The sequence below is a fragment of the Acomys minous genome (assembly GCF_964271855.1).
Source record: "Acomys minous genome assembly, chromosome: 19".
Taxonomy (NCBI): Eukaryota; Metazoa; Chordata; class Mammalia; order Rodentia; family Muridae; genus Acomys; species Acomys minous.
Window position 1 is genome coordinate 64,677,272 of NC_140499.1, and position 17,451 is coordinate 64,694,722.

The 17,451-nt window shown below is 45.8% G+C and overlaps 2 protein-coding genes across 2 annotated transcripts in view; one reads left to right on the forward strand and one right to left on the reverse strand.

The window, feature by feature from the left end:
- Positions 1-17,451, forward strand: part of LOC311590337 (speckle-type POZ protein-like) — a 399,822-nt gene that overhangs the window by 322,580 nt on the left and 59,791 nt on the right. The window lies entirely within an intron of this gene.
- The window catches only part of LOC311589808 (speckle-type POZ protein-like), a gene marked incomplete at both ends in the record, with an annotated part of 41,471 nt that overhangs the window by 16,409 nt on the left and 7,611 nt on the right, over positions 1-17,451 (reverse strand). Inside the window, 2 exons of the mRNA XM_084768457.1 lie at positions 9,570-10,392; positions 13,276-13,406. Of these exons, the coding sequence (XP_084624583.1) occupies positions 9,570-10,392; positions 13,276-13,406 (954 nt within the window). The remainder of the gene's footprint in view (positions 1-9,569; positions 10,393-13,275; positions 13,407-17,451) is intronic.

Here is a 17,451-nt window from a genome sequence, read left to right on the forward strand (position 1 = left end):
CAAGGGCATTGAGGAGAATGACTTACAGGCTGCAGTCAAGCTAATCCACTGACCGCTGGCTGTGCACAGAGATGCCAAGAGGCCTGTCAGCTGTTCAGTCCAGGAGGCGATGTCTCTGCTGGTCTTCAGTATACACTGCAAACCTGCAGAAGCAGGCTGTAATGCCGGTGATGGACTGCACTTGCTAGCCAAGAGGGGCCAAGTGGCAAAAATCCCAAGCTCCCCTCTTCCATGCCCTTATATAGTCTTGTAGGGAAGGTGTGGCCTAATTAAAGGTGTGGATGCCAGGCTCAAGACCTGGATTCAAAGGGTGTGGCTCCCTGTTTTGAGATATAGTGTCAACTTTGTGTCTTTGGACTTCCAAATCTGGATTCCATATGGATCTGCCTACTTCAACTGAAGCACAATCTTTCTCACAGGCAGGCCCTCCATTCTGGGGTTTGAGTTCACTCCAGATGGACTCAAGGTTTAGCAAGAAGGGCCATCCCATGTGTATCTTCTTCCTGTAGCTAAGTCCATATGTGAAGGGATGGTGTGAATTTCTACAAGCTACTCTTTCCTCTTGTGGTTGTGTTACAATTATCCCTGCCATGAGCTCGAAAATGGAAGGAGGGTTTTACTCATCTGTCAGGGACCTGACTTCACAACAGGTGGGCAGGTGGAAGAGCTCACCTATGGTGTCTCACAAGCAGAGCCAGAGACCTCTGAATGTGCTGTCTTCTACGCTGTCTTTTTCCAATGCAGTCTCATGGGCCCTGCATGGGTCTATGCACCTTTATTCATGGTCTTTCCTCTCTGCCTCAGATAATCATCCTTGGAATAACTATGTCATCCCCGTGTATGCAATAAGTGTGATATTCTAAATATCCTGGTTGGCTGAGGCTGAAGAGACCATGATAAAAACTGTCAGACTCCATTTTGTTAGAAACATCCTTAAACCATCCCAAAGACCACAAACCCTGGAAAAATTTCTTGCTGGAGGGTCAAACTGATCTACACTGAGCTGCAGTCTATTTGTACTTTTATTATGTTTGATTCCATGATGTCATAACTGTCCCTTTGCCATCTACATACTGTGTTACACTCTGCATATACACCAAACACTGCCATGCACACTTTCAAGACCATCCAGATCTGTCTGTCAGCAAAATACCTTGAGTCTGAGCTGACCACCATGGTTCACCATCCTCAGCACTCTATAAACTAATTGCGGTTTCCTTCCTTTACATATGCAATACAAATTTGCCTCAAGGATCATTGAGATCCTGCGCCCTGCCTGAGCTCTGCTGCAGACACCCTGTGGGGGACTTCACTGCTGCACTCTTCACAGCTGCTGAGGGTCCCACAGATCTTACCATTCCAAACCATCCCCTTCTACATGACTGCTAGCCTTGGGAGTGGGACATCTCTGATTCTTCTGGTTGCTCTTGAGACCCTCTGCCTACTCCTGTGTTACCTCACCCAGCCCTGGTGTGATGGGTTAAGCCTACTCTTAGTGCATTTTGTCATGCTGTGATCAGTTGTTATCCCTGGGAGGCATACTTTGTTTGGAAGAAAAGTAGGAACAGTAATTTTAGAGAAGAGGGAAATAGAGGGGGCAGAATTTGGAGAATCGTAGGGAGGGGAGGCTGCAGTCGGGGTATACTGCCTGAGAGAAGAATAAAGAAAAAGAAAAAGTAAGTTACCTCACACAAAAAGACCCGGCCAGACTGTTTTAGCACAGAATACGCCATGACTTCCAAAGAACATTTAGCACCAATACTCCTCAAATAATTCCACTAAATAGCAACAGAAGGGCCATTGCCCAATCTGTTCATGACACCATTGTTACCCTGATACCCAATCAACATAAAGACCCAACAAAGAAAGAGAATTATAGACCAATATCCTTTATGAAAACTTATTCAGAAGTACTCAATAAAATACTCAAAATCCAAACCCTAAATCACATCAAAGCTCATCCACCATGTTCACTTTGGCCTCATGGCAATGATGCAAGGTGGTTCAAGATGCAGAAGTCAATTGATTCTACTGTATAATCAAATTGAAAGAGGAAAGCACACATCACCTCATTCGATGTAGAAAAGGCCTGTGACAAAATCCAACACCATTCATGAGAAACATCCTGGAGATATTAGAGACACAACAACTGAGCATAATAAAGGCAGGATCCAGCAAGCCCACAGCCAGCATCAACCTACATGGGGAGATACTCAAACCAACTCCACTAAAATCAGGAACAAGACAAGGTTGTCAACTCTCTCTCTACCCATAGAATACAGTACTTGATGTCTTCGAAAGAGCAATGAGAACTGAAGGAGATAAAGGGCACACAAATCGGAAAGAAGAAGTCAAAATATTCTTCTATGCAGATGATATGACGGTAGATCTGTGAACCTAAAAATTCCACCTGGGATCTTCTTTAGCTAATAATCACTTTCATCAAGTACCTGGATACCGAAGTACTCACAAAAGTCAGCAGAGCTCCCATATAAAAATGATAAACAGAATTAGAAAGAAATCCAGAAACCCACCTTTCACAATACTCTCAAGGAATATAAACATGTTGAGCAACTTTAGCCAAGCAATCAAAGGACTATAAGATAAAAATTCAAGTCTTTGAAGAAGGAAGTTGAAGAAGATATAAGAAGATGGAAATATCCCCAATGCTCACAGATCAGGAGGATTAACCTAGTAAGAATGACCACCTTACTAAAAACAATCTACACACTGGATGCAATCCCCACCAAAATGGCACCACAACTCTTCACAGATCTTCAAAGACAGTTCTCAATTTCATATGGAAACCCAACAAAACACAACAACAAAAATGATAGCTAAAACAATCCTGAGCAATAAAAGAACTGCGGGATTTCTCCTCATTTCTGATTTCAAGTTGTCTTATAGGGTTACAGTAATGAAAACTGTATGGTATTGGCCTAGCGGACATATTGATCAATGGAATGGAATTGAAGACTGAGATATAAACCTAAATACCTATCTATGGACACCTGATTTTTCATAAATAGGCTAGAAATACATACTGTAAAAAGAGACAGAATATTTCACAAATGGTGCCAGTTTAACTTGCCTTCCTTTTTTTACATACTGGAAAAAGGACAGAATATTTCACCAACGGTGCCATCTAACTTGTCTTCTTCCTCCTGAGCCTCCTGAGCCTAGAGGTAAAACAACAACAACAATAACGCCAAAAACAACAACAATAACAAAGACAAAAAACAAAAAACAACAACAACAAAAAACCTTAAGCCTTAGTCATAATTGGAGGGTTCTGCAGCAGGGAGGTAGAAATGCTCCAGCCCGGGGAAAGGGTGTAGGGGACGTGTGCACACTGCAGGGGTCTGCGCCTCTGCTTCCATTGGTTCATGCTGCAATGCTTCAACTGTGACTTAAACAGCAGGTCATTTACACAGTGTGTGTGTGTGTGTGTGTGTGTGAGAGAGAGAGAGAGAGAGAGAGAGAGAGAGAGAGAGAACACAAAACAATCAGGGCTTGGAGTGGAAAAAAGAGAAATAGGAAAGGGGAATCTTTTTCTTTTTTCATTTCTCTGACTGATTACAGTATTCACAGAGATCCCAAATAATATCAGAACCTAAGATACCATTTTGAACTGATTATCTGTCGGGAATTCTGGCCAAGTTCAATCACAAAAGTGAATAAATTTAGGGCCCATCAGTGTTCTTTAAACAAGTCCCAACTGTTTGATTTAACAATGAAGACTCAGGAGCCAGATGCTGGGGTGAAAGCCTGCTAGCTCAGAGAGGCAGAGAAAGCACCCAGCTGACCTTCCTACTCAACTCATGTCCCAGAGGAAAAAGCCAAAAGCTAAAAGTCAAAATCCCCCAAAGCTCTTCTTTAGCACTCTGTCTTAAATACTCCTGAACTCAGTGCCCCTCCTTTCTGTTTAATCCCTGTCAGCTGGTGCTGCTCAACCTCTTGACCTAGGGTTAACTTGACTTAATCCTGTTACAGAAAGCAATTGGAGCCAGGCATGGTGGTGCAAGCCTTTTGTTTTGTTTTGGTTTTGTTTGTTTGTTTTTGAGACAGGGTTTCTCTGTGTATCCCTGGCTGTCCTGGACTCTCTTTGTAGAGCAGGCTGGCCTCCAACTCACAGCAAACCACCTGCCTTTGCCTCCCTAGTGCTGGGATTAAAGGCTTGCACCACCAAGCCTGGTTTGGCACATGCCTTTAATCCCAGCACTTGGGAGGCAGAGGCAGGCAGATCACTGTGAGTTCGAGGCCAGTCTAGTCTACAAAGTGCCAGGACAGCCAAGGCCACACAGAAAAACCCTGTCTCAAAAAACAAAAAACATCAACCAAAACAAAACAAAAAACCCAGGAGGACCTAGAAAAGCTGTGATAGTACAGGCAGCTCTGGAGGGAGGGCAGGAGAGGAGGAGGTAAAATAAACCCACCCACTTGTGCCCATGGAGACTGCAGAATTGCATCTCCAAAGGTGAGGGGATGAGGTCAGGTGAAGAAGGCTGGCCATGAACTTAAAGAGCATTGGTGCACGTACCTCTGCCTCAAAGAGGGGTGTCTGAGGCTCAACAGTCACTTCCTGGGATTCAGAGAAACATTTATACCCACCAAAGAAGAAATCTGGTGGCCACGGGTGAAGAAGCAGATGATAAGCAGTTGGTGAGCCAGAAGGGGAGCCTGTGGTGGTGGACTGGAGGTGAGGGATAGGGTCCCAGGGCAGCTCAGACCCCAAGGAGGAGCACAGGAACCTGGAGAGCCTGCCTGAGTCATAGGACCGAAGTGTCACACCTCAGGTGGAAGTGTACACTAGCAGCTGGGAACCAAGAAATCCCACAAAGCCACACAGCACAACAAATCTCACCAAGAGGTTTACTGGGAGGGAGGAACCCAGGAGGATGGCTGCCTCTCCTCAGGCAAGACGCATCAGAGGACCGAGAAGAGACAGGGCTTGTATAGGATGTCCTGAGAGAGGGGAGCTTTCCAAGTGGGGGGATGCTGGGATTTCAAGTCCAGAGCTTGCACTTTTCACTGTGTAGGGTAGGCGCTGGGTCTGGCCTTTAGGGGAGTTTGAGTGTTCTTTGGATGGAAAATGGAAGTTGGAGGTCCTCAGGCATGGGTCCTGGCCACCCACTGGCTTGAGGGCCTTAAAGATAATACTTTCTGCCCTGGGATCTGACTCCAGGGGCCGAACAGATCCCAACACCTCCCAAAGACCCCAGCTGCTTGACTGGGCTACAGGTTTTCACTCTGCCTAACTAGGCCAAGTTTCTAACAATTCCTGAAAAAAACCACAGGTTATGGACAGCTCATGAGCAGCTAATCAGCTTATAGAAGAAAATGGCCAGATACCATGTTTTTATTACTTCGTGACCTTGGTAAAGAACACAGCTGTCCCCATGCAATCAAATTAAAAGCCAACACCTGAGTAAGAGCCAAAATTTCAGTGACTCAAAAGTCCCCAGTAACCAAACAAACAGCCAGTCTTGAATCCCCTGGTACACTCTGACTCAATTCTGTTCTCACAGGTCCCTCCAAGTGTCCATAAATTTAGCCTGCGTGCTCATTTCGGGGAGAGGGTCGCCCTCCAGTGCTAGATTAAAAGCACTCTTTGACAGGAACTCTGGTGCCCTATATTTGACCACGACCCCTTGATGGGGAGGCCTGGTGGCACTCAGAGGAAGGATAGCAGGCTACCAAGAAGAGACTTGATACCCTATGAGCATGTACAGGGGGAGGAGGTCCCCACTCAGTCACAGACATAGGGGAGGGGAGTAGGGGGAAAGTGGGAGGGAGGGAGGAGGAAAGGGCAGATATAAGGGATGGGATAACAATTGAGATGCAATATGAGTAAATTAATAAAATATTTTTTAAAGGGTAAAAAAAAACCACTCTGTGTTTTCGAATACTGCCTTGGAGCCTTTCTTCAGCAGACAACTCGCACCCTAACACTTTGCATTAGACACTTCAGCTTTTTCTACTGCTATTAATCTTCCGTTTGGTCTCATCATTGTGTTCCTGATTTCCTGGATATCTTATGGAACGAGTCTTTTAGGTTTTAATGTTTTCAATGGAAATATATATTTCTTCTATCAAATGTTCAGTGCCTGAGGCTCTCTCTGCTTGTCCCGCATTCTGATGGTGATGCTTGTAGCTGTAGCTTCCCTTCACTTACCTAGACTTTTGACTTCCAGAATTCCCACTTTCTTCTCTTTATTGTTTCTATTTATATTCTCAAGCCTTATGTAGTTTCTCCTTTTTTCTTTAGCTGTTTGTATTTCTTGGCTTTCTTTAAGGAATTTGTTCATTTTTCCAGTTTTATTTTTGTTTTTGGAGACAGGGTTTCTGTGTGTAGCCTTGGCTGTCCTGGAATTACTTTGTAGACCAGGCTGGCCTTGAACTCGTAGTGTTCCACTGCCTCTGCCGCCCAAGTGCTGGGATTAAAGGCATGTGCCACCACTGTCCTGCTCATCTTTAAATTGTTTCTTTAAGGACTTACTCACTTCTTTGTTGTTGTTGTTTTTGTTATTTGTTTGTTTGTTATGAGACACGGCTTCTCTGTGTGTAGGCCTGGCTGTCCTGGAACTCACTTTGTAGAGCAGACTGGCCTCAAACTCACAGAGGTCAGCCTGCCTCTGCTCCCCAAGCGCTGGGATTAAAGGCTTCGGCCACTACAACCCGGCTTGTCTTTTCTCTTGTTTCTCTAAGGATTTATTCACTTTCTTCAAACCTCTGTCATCCTCATGAAGTTCCTTTTAAGGTTTATGTCTTGTGCCTCAGCTGTGGTGGGGTATTTGGGGCTTGGATCTAGAGCAGCAGAAGACAGGAAGATGACAGGCAGCTTTCTTGGCAGGTTTGACCTGTGGGTTATCACGGAGCGATTGCGTTTGTGGCTGGAATACAGCCATGAGTGGAAAAGAGGGGGGTCAAAGGGGATTGTCTGTGGGATCCACAGGAGATGTAGGCAGGGGGTGGAGGAAGGAGGGCTGCACATGGTGTTCTGTCACAGCTATGGGGGTGAGACTGGGGGACTGGATTGGCACGGAAGGGGGGAGCGATGAGAACCTTCAGTTGCCTCACTTGTTTCCCTGCCCTGCTCTGCTGCCCAGTTCCTAGTGAAGGCCTGCCGTGTTGGGGCTGGGATGATGGGGGGTGTTGGGGTAAGGAAGACTTGGGGAGAAGATCTGTGTGACCCATTGGAGGCGGGGGGGGGGGGACACAATGGGGTCATACAGGAAAGAAAGACCAGAGAAGAGTTTCTGCTACAGAGCTGGGACTGAGAATGGGGAAATTGGAAGTGGGGGAGCAAAGGATGGTACATGGATCTGCCTTTGGACTTCTTGTTACCCTGGAAAGAGTGGCCCTTGGCTTAGCATGGGGGCCTGTCCTGGGCTGGTGGAGATGGCAAAGAAAGAGCAGAGGGGAGTTAGAAGGGAAGATGTGCGGTATCCATAGCAGATGGGAACAGTGGGCAAAAGAGGCCCTCACAGGAGGTCTGCTGCAGAGGTGGGCATGACACTGTGGCACTGGGTCTGTGAAGAGTGGGGAAGGTCTGCAGCAGCCTGGTTTTCTGGCAGACAGGGCATGGATCCATGTTTCTCAACACTTTCCGGGGGTGTCTATTGACCCTTTCAAAAAGGTAGAATATCAGAAATCCTGCATATCAGGAGTTACCGTTATGAGCCGTTGCAGGAACCATATTACAGTTGCAAAGTTGCCAGGAGTGGTATGAAGAAGCTGCAGCTGCGCTGGGTGTGGTGGCTTCCTTGACCATCTTGGCCCTTCCTTCTTCTTTTCCATGAGCCTGGTGCTGAGGTGCACGCCTTTCATCCCAGCACCCAGGGAGACAGAAACAAGGTTGATCTCTGTGAGTTCAAGGCCAGCCTTGTCTACAAAGTGAGACCAGGACAGCCAAGACTACACAGAGATACGCTGTCTCAAAAAAAAAAATATTGTAGCCAGACGAACAGATGCAGAGACCCACAGCCAAAGATTAGGCAGAGCTCAGAGAATCACTTTTATTGAGACGAGGTATCTCTGTGTAGCCTCGGTTATCCTGGACTTGTTTGTAGACCAGGCTGGCCTCAAATTCACAGAGATCACCTGCCTCAGCCCCCTCTGAGTGCTGGGATTAGAGGCGTGCACCACCTCACCAGGCTCATGGATGAGGGGGAGGAAGGAGTGAAAGGGTCAAGTGGTCAAGGACACAAAAGGAAAACCTACAAAATGAACAAACCTGGGACTATGGGGGATCACAGGGACTGAACCATCACCTAGAGAACATCCGTGGACCAGAACCAGACCTGCACACATGTGTAACAGGTACAGCTTCGTTCTCATGTGGGCTCTAACAGGAGGAGTGGGGACTGGCCCTGACTGTTGCCTGCTTTTGGGTCCCTTTTCCCTAAGGGGACCACCGACCACCTTGTGTAGTGTCAATAGAAGATGCCACCAGGTGTACTTGACTTGCCAAGGTGGGTTGATACCCATGGGAGGTCTCCTCTTCCCTGAAACGAAAGGGAGGGGGGCATAAGAGGAGGGGAAGGGAGGGGAGACAAAAGCATGGGGGGGGAGAGAAAGAGACAGGGAGGAGAGGCGGGGGGAAGTTCCAGTCTAGTGTAAAGTATATTAAATAACTAATTAATAAAAAAATAAGAGGACTCTACAACTGATTAAAACACTTTTATTCATTTTCTATTTCATTTGTAAGGCTCTGTCTACAGAGATGTATGTGCCCATGCACACCAGGAAGTGTCTGAGATCCCCTGGATGTCCAGTCACTGATGGATGAAAACTCCTGTGTGTGCTGGGAACAGTCCACATGTCCTCTGCAAGAGCACCATAGCTTTTGCCAACTGAGTTATCTCTCCAGTCCCCACACACTGAGTTATGGTGGGAAAAAAGTCATTGCCTTTTTCTACCCTTCTGAGTAAATGTTAATGTTTGTTTTCTCCTTGGTCCTGATCCCTTGGTCATGTGTTCTGCTCAGTGGAAACAAAAGAAGTTCCTCGACACCTCCTATAAACCATCTCTGTGCTGTGTTTCCTGCAAGCACCTAAGTTGACTCAGTCTTCAAGTCAGGGGACAAAATGAAACAATTCCAGCAAGAAGGCAGATGATAGGTGGAGCACAGCAGAGCCCAGGGCAGTCCACTTGGAGATCATTCCAACCTCTTGCAGATGTTTGAAATCCTGAGCCACCAGGCTGTCTTTCCCCAGATTCATTGCTGACAACACCGGCTGATGATTCTAGGAGACAGGTGTAGGTGACAACTAAACAGGTGCTAGGATCACTCCAGGCTTTGAGAGGGGCCTCAGGGAAAACACTGAAAGTAAGCCAGGTTCTGGAATGCTTCAGCCAGCAAGTGGGGATGGGCTTCCACCATTTCCTTCCACCCTGAGGTCTCAGAGACCTCAGAAGCATGAAGTGTAATGAAATCCAGGGCCTGCTTTTTCAGCTCTTGTGCACTGTGGAGGTCAGCCAGGAAGAGAGTGTGAGCAGCATTGTCCACTGAGAGGTCCCTGCAGAGGGCGTCCTCACACATGACTTTCAATTGCTCCAGGCCATACCTGTCAGCAGCTGCCAGCACATCAGGGGCCAAGCTGTGGAGGTTTGGTGCCTTCCCTGTGTAAATGAATCCCAACATCTCCTTGAAGACTTGAGGCTCCATGTCCTGGATCTCAATTCGGTGTTTTTGTTTCTCCTTCATGTCATGTTCAAACATGGCGCTGAAAACCGGAGAGCGAGCGGCTAAGATGGCCTTGTGAGCCCGGAATTCGTGACCACCTACCCACAGGCTGCAGTCTGTGAAGCGGGAAGTCTCCCACAGCTCCCCTAGGTCAGCAGTCAATGTGCACCTTGGAACCTTTATTGAAGATGCGGTGTCCTGTCCGGAGATGGTGTAGGCGTCTCCGACCACACTCACCTTGCAGAAGAGAGTGAGCCTGTCGTCGGGGAGTAGCCAATGGGTGTGGGACAAGAGGAAATCTCGAAGGATGAACTTTTTGAATCCCCTGTATTGACACGGCAGGAACTTTAAGATCCCTGTGCTCCTCACATCTTGGGATCTCTCTCCTTGAGCATTTATGATATAAATTCGGAAGCTTGCCCAAACTGGGCTCTTCGGACAGCGCGATTGCAGGTAAACTGACAGGTAATCTCGGCTTTCTTCATCAATCCCATCAGGGTAGAGTCTCAAACACCATTTCGGGCTGTCACTGGCTCCTGATGAAAAAGGTGGGCTTTCCATGGCTCCCCACATTCCCCCCATGCAAAAAGAGAAGTTGCTGATGGTCCACGTGTAGGAGAATTTATGGCCACTGATCCGTGTGGCGCCCGAGCTCTCAGCGGCCAGGTTCCCTGACATTTCTGCTGCCTGAGGGAGTTTGAAGGCTAAAGTGGATTCAAAACTAAAGAATCAAGATTTGCTTCCTCTTCACCCTGTAGGATGCAATGATACATGCTTTTTAGATTTTTTTACCTTCTGTTCCCTGCTCTGTTTTCTCTTCTTTGAGACTAGAAACTTGTGCCTCTGAGATTTTTTATTTGGATTTCAGTATTAATTTCAGACTAGACAGTCCAAGCCCGAAGTGACCCTTACATTATTCTATTTCTTTCTCTGTACTGAATTAGATCAGTTGGTAACGAGTTTTGCATATAATACACAACTTTTTAAGTGTTTGGAATATTTTATACATTATGTTTAAAATTTTATGTATATTTAAATTTTTTTGACTTGATAACCCAGTTGTATCCCCCTCTCTCCTTTCCTCCAGGCACCAAGCTAACACCTTTGCCCCTCGATTTCCCTACCAAGGGCATTCAGAGAGGAGAAGCCCTTCTCCCCTCCCAACTGACCCCAGCCTATCAGGTCTCCTCAGGTCTGCCTACATCCTCTTCTTCTGCGGCACCCGGCCACTGGAAAGTCATCTAAGTGCAGGCAACAGATTCTATGGCAGGAACAGCCCCAGCTCTACTTATGATGGGCCCCATATTGAGATGGAGATGCCAATAGGCTACCTCTGAGTGGGGTGCCTGGCATTTCTCCATGCATGGTCCTTCTTTGGTGCACAGGAATCTGCAGGGACCGTGAGCCCAGATTTCTTGACTCTGTTAGTCTTTTATAGAGGTCCTGTCTCATATGGGTCCTTCTATCCCCAGCTCATCCACAGCGCTCTCTGTACTCTGCCCTAAATTAGGCAGAGCTTCTGCTTTGATCTCCTGATGGGTAGAGACAGGGAAACAACGCTCTGCACAATAGCCACAAAACCCACAAAGAATCTTGATGTAACTGTAACAAAGGAACTAAATGTCTTGTATGAAAATAAAAATCAAATCTCTGAAGAAGATATGAGAAGATGAAAAGATCTTCCATGGTTGAGGATAGGTATCATTAAAAAAGAAACAATGGCCATCTTACCACAGTCACCCACAGATTTAATGCCGGTCCCATTAAATGCCAACACAATTCTTTACAGCCCCTGAAAAAACAGCTCTCAACTTCATTTGGTAAAATAAAAATCCAGAATAGCTAAGACAATCCTGACCATGAAAACATCTCCTGGAGGGATGGCTGTCCCTGATCTCAAGATGTACTATAGAGCAACAGTGATAAAAAGTGCATGGTACTGGCATAAACACAGACAGGTGGATCAATGGAATCCAATCAAAGATCCAGAAATACACTCACACATATAATTTTTGAGGAAGAAGGCAAACCATACAATAGAAAAAAGAAAGCACTTCAATGAATGGTGCTGGTCTAGTGCTTGTCTACATGGGAAAAAAATGCAAACAGATCTAGTCCACGATATTGGATTCAATGTGATCCCTGAGATGGTGAACTAGAAAATCCTGTCTGAGATCCCATTTTGGTCCTTGAGATTGTGAACTGTTTATACTGCCTTTGATTCCATTGTGACCCCTGAGATTGTGAACTATAAAAACACAGGATTTAATAAAGTGAACCCTAGGTCAATGGGTGGAGCAAGCAAGCAGCTGACAGCGATTAAACATAGGTGGGGCTTTGAGTAGAAAAACAATTAAGATAACCATCAGGATAACAGGATCTTGGGATTTTAGCTGAGCTCTTTGGCACTTAGCACTCTAGCTCTTCAGCTCCTTGGCCTTTGGTGCTTGGCCTTTGGTTTTTAGGTATTTTCTTCCTGGGCAGACATCTGAGCTAGTGAGACTTTAGGACCTTTTACATCAGGAGGCAAGCTGAGCAGGATGGTCAGCTGGGTGCTTTCTCTGCCTCTCTGAGCTAGCAGGTTTTTCACCACAGCATCTGTCTCCTGTGTCTTTAGTGGAAAAATAAACTGATCTGGGATTTTCAATGAGAACATCCTAGATCCATATTTATCACAATGCACAAAACTCAAGTCCAGGAGGATCACTATACCTATTAGAAGAGATAGTGTGGAAGATCCTTGAACTCTTTGGCACAGGAGACAACTTCCTGAAGAGACACCAACAGCCCAGACTCTAAGAGCAACAATTAGTAAGTGAGACATCATTAAGTTGAAAAGTTCCTATGAGACAGAGGCCACTGCCAAAAAACAAAACTACAGCCTACTGTCTGAGAAAAGATCTTCACCAACTCAACATCCAACAGAGGGCTAATATGCAGTCCAAATAAGGAACTCAAGAAATTAAACATCAACAAAGCAAATAATCCCATTAAAATATTGGGTACAGATCTGAAGAGAAACCTCTCAAGGAAAGCATATTAACTTTCTAAGAAACACTTAATGAAAGGCTCAACCTCCATAGCCATCAGGAAAATACAGTCAATACCACTCAGGGATTTTATCTTACACCTTCAGAATGGCTAAGACCAAAAACTCAAGACAGAGCACATGCCAGTAAGGATGTGGAGAAAAGGGAACACTCTTTCATTGCTAGTGAGAGTGCAAACTGGTACAACCATTTTGAAAATCATTCTGGCACTTTCTCTGATAGTTGGGAACAGCACTCCCTCAATACCCAAGTATACCACTCCTGGGCATATACACCAAAGATGCTCTACCATACAACAAGGACATTTGTTCTACACTTTTATTTGTAACCGCCAGAAATTGGACAATCCAGATGTCCCTCAACCAAAGAATGGATAGAGAAACTGCGGTCCATCTACACCATAGAATTCTATTTCAGCTATCAAAAACAAGGACATCATGAAAATTTCAGATTAACAGAACTTAGAGAATGAAGGAAGCTAGATCAAGGGCATTAAGGAGAATGACTTACAGGCTGCAGTCAAGCTAATCCACTGACCGCTGGCTGTGCACCGAGATTCCGAGAGGCCTGTCAGCTGTTCAGTCCAGAAGGCGATGTCTCCGCAGGTCTTCAGTATACACTGCAATTCGGGAGAAGCCGGCTGTAATGCCGGTGATGGACTGCACTTCCTAGCCAAGAGGGGCCAAGAGGCAAAAATCCCATGCTTCACTTTTCCATGCCCTTATATAGTCTTGCAGGGAAGGTGTGGCCTAATGAAAGATGTGGTTGCCAGGCTCAAGACCTGGATTAAAAGGGTGTGGCTCCTTGTTTTGAGATATAGTGTCAACTTTGTGTCTTTGGACCTCCAAATCAGCATTCCATATGGATCTACCTACTTGAACTGAAGCCAAATCTTTCCCACAGGCAGGCCCTCCATTCTGGGGTTTGAGTTCATTCCAGATGGACTCAAGGTTTAGCAAGAAGGGCCATCCCATGTGTATCTTCTTCCTGTAGCTAAAGGTCCATACGTGAAGGGATAGTGTGAATTTCTACACAGCTACTCGTTCCTCTTGTGATTGTGTTACAATTATCTCTGCCATGAGCTTGAAAATGGAAGGAGTGTTTCACTCATCTGTCAGGGGTCTGACTGTCACATCATGGTGGGCAGGTGGAAGAGCTCACCTATGGTGTCTCACAAGCAGAGCCAGAAACAACTGAATGTGCTGTCTTCTGCGCTGTTTTTTTCCAATGCAGACTCTTGGTCCCTGCATGGGTCTATGCACCTTTATTCATGGTCTTTCCTCTCTGCCTCAGATGATCATCCTTGTAATAACTATGTCATCCCCATGTATGCAATAAGTGTGATATTCTAAGTAGCCTGGTCGGCTGAGGCTGAAGAGACTGTGTTAACAACGGTCAGACTCCATTTTGTTAGAAACATCCTTAAACCATCCCAAAGACCACAAACTCTGAAAATTTACTTGCTGTAGGGTAAAACTGATCCACACCAAGCTACAGTTGGTTTCACCCTTGTTATGCATGATTCAATGGTGTCATAACTCACTCTTTGTCATCTACATACTGGATGACACATTGCATGTGCACTAAACACTGCCATGCACACTTTCAAGACCATCCAGATCTGTTTGTCAGCAAAATAACTTGAGTCAGAGCTGACCACCCAGTTTCACCATCACCAGCACTCCATAAGCTAATTGAGGTTTTCATCCTTTACAATGCAATACAAATTTGCCTCAAGGATCATTGAGATCCTGGACTGGTGCCCTGCCTGAGCTCTGCAGCAGACACCCTGTGGGGGACTTCACTGCCCCACTCCTCACAGCTGCTGAGGGTCCCACAGATCTTACCATTCCAAACCATCCCCTTCTACATGACTGCTAGCAGTGGGAGTAGGACATCTCTGATTCTTCTGGCTGCTCTTGAGGCCCTCTGCCTACTCCTGTGTTACCTCACCCAGCCCTGGTGTGATGGGTTAAGCCTACTCTTAGTGCATTTTGTCACACTGTGGTCAGTTGATATCCCTGGGAGGCATACTTTGTTTGGAAGAAAATTAGGAACAGTAGTTTTAGAGGAGAGGGGAAGTAGAGGGGACAAAATCTGGAGGAGCGGAGGTAGGGGAGGCTGCAGCCGGGATGTACTGCTTGAGAGAAGAATTAAAAAAAAGAAAAAATAACTTACCTCACACAAAAAGAACTAGGGCCAGACCATTTTAGCACAGAATTCACCAAGACTTGCAAAGAACAGTTAGCACCAATACTCCTCAAATAATTCCACTAAATAGCAACAGAAGGGTCATTGCCCATATGTTCATGAGGTCACTGTTACCCTGATACTCAAACTACATAAAGACCCAACAAAGAAAGAGAATTACAGACCAATTTCCTTTAAGAAAAATTGTGTGTGTGTGTGTTTTTAGGGGTGGGGTTGGTGAGGTGGCATAATTATTTTTTTCTTTTTGTCTTTATTTATTGTTCATGCTTACAGTGCAGCCTCACCACAGTCCTCCCTTCCACTTCTCCTCCAGTTCCTCCCACCTCTGTCCCTCTCCTCCGTCTTATTTCAGGAAACACAAGGTTTTCCAAGGACACCAAGAGAACACAACACTGGGCTGTGGGAGCACACTCCATCCCAGCGCTCAGGAGGAAGAGAAAGTCATAGCTCTGTGAGTTTGAGGGCAGCCTGGTTTACAGAGCAACTTCCAGGACAGCCGGGGGTACATAGAAGAATGCTGTCTCAAAAAATAAAAAGGGGTGGGGCATGCTAGAATCAAACCCTCAAATCAAGGCTGTGTGAGGCAACCCAGTCGGAGGAAAACAATCCCAAGATTGGGCAAACAAGTTAAAGACATCTTCACTTTTATTGTTAGGATTACCACAAAAACCCCAAGCTAAAAAACAAAAAAATCAAAACAGAACCAGGAGTGGCAGTGTATGCCTGTTATCCCAGCACTCAGGGAGGCAGAGACAGGTAGATTTCTAGGAGTGTGAGGCCAGCCTGGTCTACAAAGTCAGTCCAGGACAGCAGGGCTACACAAAGAAATCCTCAAAAAACAAAAACAAAAACATCAAAACATATATGCAGAGGTCATAGCTCTGACAGACACAGGCCCTGTGATTGCTCAGTCCGTCTCTGTGTGGTCCTGTGGCCCTGCTTATTTGATTCTGTGGGCTGTTTCCCCTGGTGTCCTCAACCCCTCTTCCTCTGACATTCTCCCCCACCTTTTGGCTGTTTTCCTGAGATCCACCTATTATTCCCTGTTGGTCCCTGCATCTGCTCTCACTCGATACCAGAGGAAGCCTGTAGGCTTCGCCTTTTCCAAACCTACTTTCTTTGGGGTTCTCTAAAGGGTTACACCTCCCTTCCTATCTACCTACTCTAGCTAGGAGAGAAAGGAGATTTGTGGGAATAGGAGAAGTAGATCCTTTTGATTTTAGTCCCTGGGAGCGATTCCCCTGGCATACTCAGAAGGATTTCTGCAGACCAGCAATTCCACCAAAGTTGCTGCTGGAACCTGGAACAGCAGCTGGAGCCTGGAGCCTCGAGGCCTTCCCTGGAGCGGTTCTCTCCAGGAGGGTCTCAAAGTGGAGTGACGAACAGCCAAACAATACCAAGACCCAAAAAGCCCCAACCTCTTGTTTTTGGCTCATGTATGTATATCCGCTCAGAGTCTGTACTAGGATGTGTTTCAGCTGGCAAAAACCAAGTGCCCTCTCCCAGTCCCACCCCTGAGGTGGTTTGACTTCTAAGGGGATAAACATCACCTGTTCTCTCATAAGTCTGTCCACCATCCCACACTTGGGTCAAACCAAAACATGCTCACATCCAATATGCATCCCACAACTGGGATCAAAACAAAAACATATTTACACCCACTACAGAAGCCTCTGATGATTATTGAGCTAGGGACTGATTTATGGGTATAGCAGGACTTTTTTCCAGTCCTGTTTGGTTTCACTCTAGGTCTCTGGGCTATCCAGCTTTTACTTGGCCATCCAGACAGTGTCAGGCATGAGCTCCCTCTCCTGGGATGGACCTCAAGTTAGACCAGTAGCTGCCTACACCCAGCAGCTCTGAGACACCATTTCTTCATCATGTCTTGTAGACAGGACAGGTTGTAGGTCAAAATTTTTATGGCTGGGCTGGCTTCCTACCACTGGAAAGAGCCACACAGAGTATATAACCAGAGACAGACAGACAAAAGCAGAAAGGGACAGACAGAGAAAAAGAGAGAGATGGAGCGAGACAGACACAGAAAAATAAACACCTCACACAGCCTTAAATGTCCTGGATTTGCTTTGAACAGCAGACTGGCCTTGAATTCAGGGAGATGCATCTGCCTCTGCCTTCCTGAGTGCTAGGATTAAAGGCCTGGGCCACAGGCCTGGCTTGTTTTCATTTGTTGTTTAGCAAATCTCCTCCTACCGTTTTGTTGTTGTTGTTTTGTTTTGATTTGTTTTGTTTTAACATAGACTTTGTCTCCCCCCCCCCCTTTTGTTTTATTTTGTTTTGGTTTTTTGTTTGTTTGGATTTGTATTTCCCTGATGACCAGGTACTTGAGCTTTTCATTAAGTGTTTCTCAGCCATTTAGTGTACCTTCCTTGAGAATTCTCTGTTTACGTCTGTACCCCTCTTATATTGGATTATTTTGGTTTGTTGGTGTTCACTGTCTTGAGTTCCTTATATATTTTGGATATTTGGCCTCTGTCAGATATG